Below are 3540 nucleotides of genomic sequence, written 5' to 3'. Positions count from 1 at the left end.
ATAAAATGTTTAACGTAGTGTAGCTTAGTTTCTTGTAACTGGACTGCAGGGCACAACAGAAGAGTATGATACTGCAGCAGAGGAGATCTCCAGACTCACTTCCATAGCAGTTTATGAAGTATGATAGACAGTCATGCACGAGGTGTTTCAGCCTTAATGATACATTCAGTGGATTGACCCCAAAAACTCTGGTCTTGATCCAGACTTTTGCTGATACCAGTGGAGACTGTAAGCTGAATCATCATATGGACAGTGTGGTTCTGCTGCCTTCACTCATGTTGACAGTCTTACCTGTAAAGATATCACAGCAGTATATTCTTGCTGTCAAAATATCTTTGATCTCCAAAAATAATAACTTTACAGGAGAAGGAAAAAACATTCTTAACTTATAATAGATATTAATTAAATATTAACATTAATATTTTTTTCCATGAAATTTTGGAGCATTTCTATTGGTATGTTCAAAATAAAATGTTCACATGACAAAGTGTAACTGGAATGTTGAAACAATGCAACAAAAGAAAAAAAAATAAACAACAAATATGGAGATGTCTTAAGTACCCAAGACACATTTTCAAAATCTATTTGTTTGTGTAGTTTGTGTTGAGTTGTGCTGAGAAAATTGTTAATATTTGAATAAACAAAATCTATAGAATATTAATTAATAATTATATATATATAATGAATAGTGATTTTCTGGATGTTAGTGTTTGTTTAACCATTTTCAAAACTCTCCCCGAGGGAGCCCAGTATTACGGTATTATATATAGTTAAAAGCAGCTCCTGGTTTGACCAATCAGTGCTTCATTAAATTGTACTCATGTCTGGTGGCTGTGAAGGTGTCAAGGAAAAATATTGACCCAAGAAATTCCTGTTACTTTTTATTGTTTTTATGCTTACTTGAATTATGAGTATGCCTTTATTCTAATGTATATTGTGATAAACTCATTGCTGAGGTAAATTGTTTAAAAATTTGCTTACATGCCTAAAACTTTCATACAGTACTGTATGTTTTCTACATGACAGAAAAAATATAATATTTAGATATTTAAAGACATAGATAGATTGTATGCTCTTCTTTAAGTTCAATCCCTTGCAATGCTGTGTGTATATACCTGAAAGCAATGATGAAAACAGAGATGAAGAGCAGCATGATTGTTCTGAGTGACAGTTCAGGTCTCCAGCATCAGACATTAATAGCTGTGTTGACTCTCTGATGTTGTATGATCTGTATCTTAACACTTGTAGCTCCACCCACTCCTAGTTCACAATGAAGCTCATGAAGCTCAACTCTGATCTTATTTCATCTGATCATGCATTGATTGGCTGGCAAACAGAGCAACACCTAAAGCTTCTGTGGAGATGAAAGAATTTTCTACAAAGTCACTTGACTTTGATGTCATACTGCTGGACATCAAGCTAAAATACATGAATGTGTCAAGTCACACAGAGACAAAGAAGCAGAAGATCCAATGATACTTTTATAAGAAATCACTTGTAAACACTACTGTATGGGTTTCAGTATGACTCTTATATACTTGTACTTTACTGTACTTCTGGATTATTTTTATAATATTCGTTGTTTACTCTAATGATGCAAAACATTTAGTGCATTTGGCAGACACTCTTATCCAGAGCAACTTACAATTTGATCATTTTTTACATAAGTAGGCAAAGGTAGTGTTAGGAGTCTTGCCCAGGGACTCTTATTGGTATAGTGTAGTGTGCTTGCTCAGGTGGGGGACTGAACCCGTCTCCAGCGTCGAAGGAAAAGGTGTTATCCACTACGCTACACCAACCACCAAAACACCTTTTCATTCAGTTTAATTTCAAAGAAAAAAAATATAAACTTCCAATTTTTTAATTGTTCATTTTCACCTTCAAAATACTCAAAAGAATCTTAAAGAGCATGAGATCTTTCTCTTTTTAGAGTGTACTCATGCTGTGCATGGTTGCCTTTTACCACACTCACACACAACTGCATTAACAAGTGCAACATCTTCAGACATATTACCAAATGCAAAGCATCCTCCTGCAGTAAGTTTTTGTACAGTGTAGCTGGGTTTCCTGTCACTGTGGGCTCCAGAGCACAGTAGTAGAGTGCAGAGTCTGATACTGCAGCAGAGGAGATCAACAGATCCACTGTACTTCCATTCACTTTGGCATCCAGTCGAGGGAAAGGAGGGTCTGCAGGGACTACACCACTTGCTCCTGGATATTTCAGCAACAAAAACTCTGGTCTGGATCCAGGATACTGACGAAACCACTGCAGATTAGTCACTCTACCATTATACGTGCAGGAGAGAATAACTCTCTCGTCTTCAAGAGCATGAACCTGTGTTTTGTTATCCAGTGGTGCTATTGACTGTGAAGCGCAGTTCACTGTGAAGAAAAAAAAAATCACGAAAACTTTGCATTCTGTCTTCTGCAAATTTATTTTAAAAGTATCACTTCCATTCAAACAACTTATCACTGATACACTATACACTGTTAGAAAAATGATACCCTGCATAAAATGTGTACAATACAAATGAAATATGTCACATCAGATGAAACTCATATTATGGTTATGTAACATACTTCATTCATTTGGAGGCAATGTTTGGAATACGTTCATTTAAAGCCACCTGAATGCAACCTGTACATCGTTTATCAAGGTGCAAACAGTGTAAATATATCCTCAAAGGTACAACAATAATTTTAATGTCCAACTGTGCTCTTTAAATACACTTATCTCAGGTGAAAGATGTGTATTTGTACCTTTCCATAACCTAATGTTTTAGAACAAAACAATACAAAGAAGGTGCCTGGACTTTAAATTTAATTTCAATGGATTATAATACAATTGTGTTCCCTGTCTAAAGTTATTGATGATGCCTCTTGAGGGGTCTACCACAGTGACAGTTTAGTACATACGTATCACCACAAAATCAAAAACAGAAAAATGTATTCGACATAGAAATAAATATAACTAATAACACTTACCTATCACGATGACAAAGACAGTCAGAGAGCACAGACACTTCATGGTGGTTCCAGTGTTCAGATAATGAGGAGAGATGTGGTGCTACTGTTCAAGCATGTAAAGACTCCTCCTACATTTATCAGGGGATCTGTTAGAAGAACAGAGGAATTCAGATCAGGAGAATTACACAGTACTTTTTGGTTACACCTATGAATAACATGTCTAGGGGAACCTATGAACAGATAACATATTGTAATCATAACCGATTGTAATTTATTCATAAGACAATAAATATGGCTATATATATTTATAAAAATGTATCATTTCATATCCATATTCATTATGTGTTATTAATGTTAACCTAAATAAAATCTATATATATTCTGTTTATACCATGTTATATTTCATCAAAGGAGCTCCCAGCTTCTAGAGTGCAATATGGCTAAAAACCTGCCTATTGATAAACAGAACATCCCTGTTATTATGGGTATATATTGTTTTTTACAGACATAGGATATGATAACTACAAAATAAGAGCTTGTAAGTTGTATTTGCCAGTTCTAAGCAAACTGCGG

The 3540-nt window shown here is 35.0% G+C and overlaps 1 gene segment (V, D, J or C); it reads right to left on the bottom strand.

Annotated features, from left to right (window-relative positions):
- Positions 1-876: 876 nt before the first annotated feature.
- LOC119262583 lies at positions 877-3032 on the bottom strand. The segment is given in 2 exon segments: positions 877-2382; positions 2986-3032. Coding segments are annotated over 2 exon segments (525 nt in total).
- Positions 3033-3540: the final 508 nt, after the last annotated feature.

Source organism: Pygocentrus nattereri, chromosome 2 (assembly GCF_015220715.1).
Source record: "Pygocentrus nattereri isolate fPygNat1 chromosome 2, fPygNat1.pri, whole genome shotgun sequence".
NCBI lineage: Eukaryota > Metazoa > Chordata > Actinopteri > Characiformes > Serrasalmidae > Pygocentrus > Pygocentrus nattereri.
The sequence above is the reverse complement of the archived record's forward strand: the minus strand, read 5'-3'. Positions and strand labels throughout refer to the sequence as shown.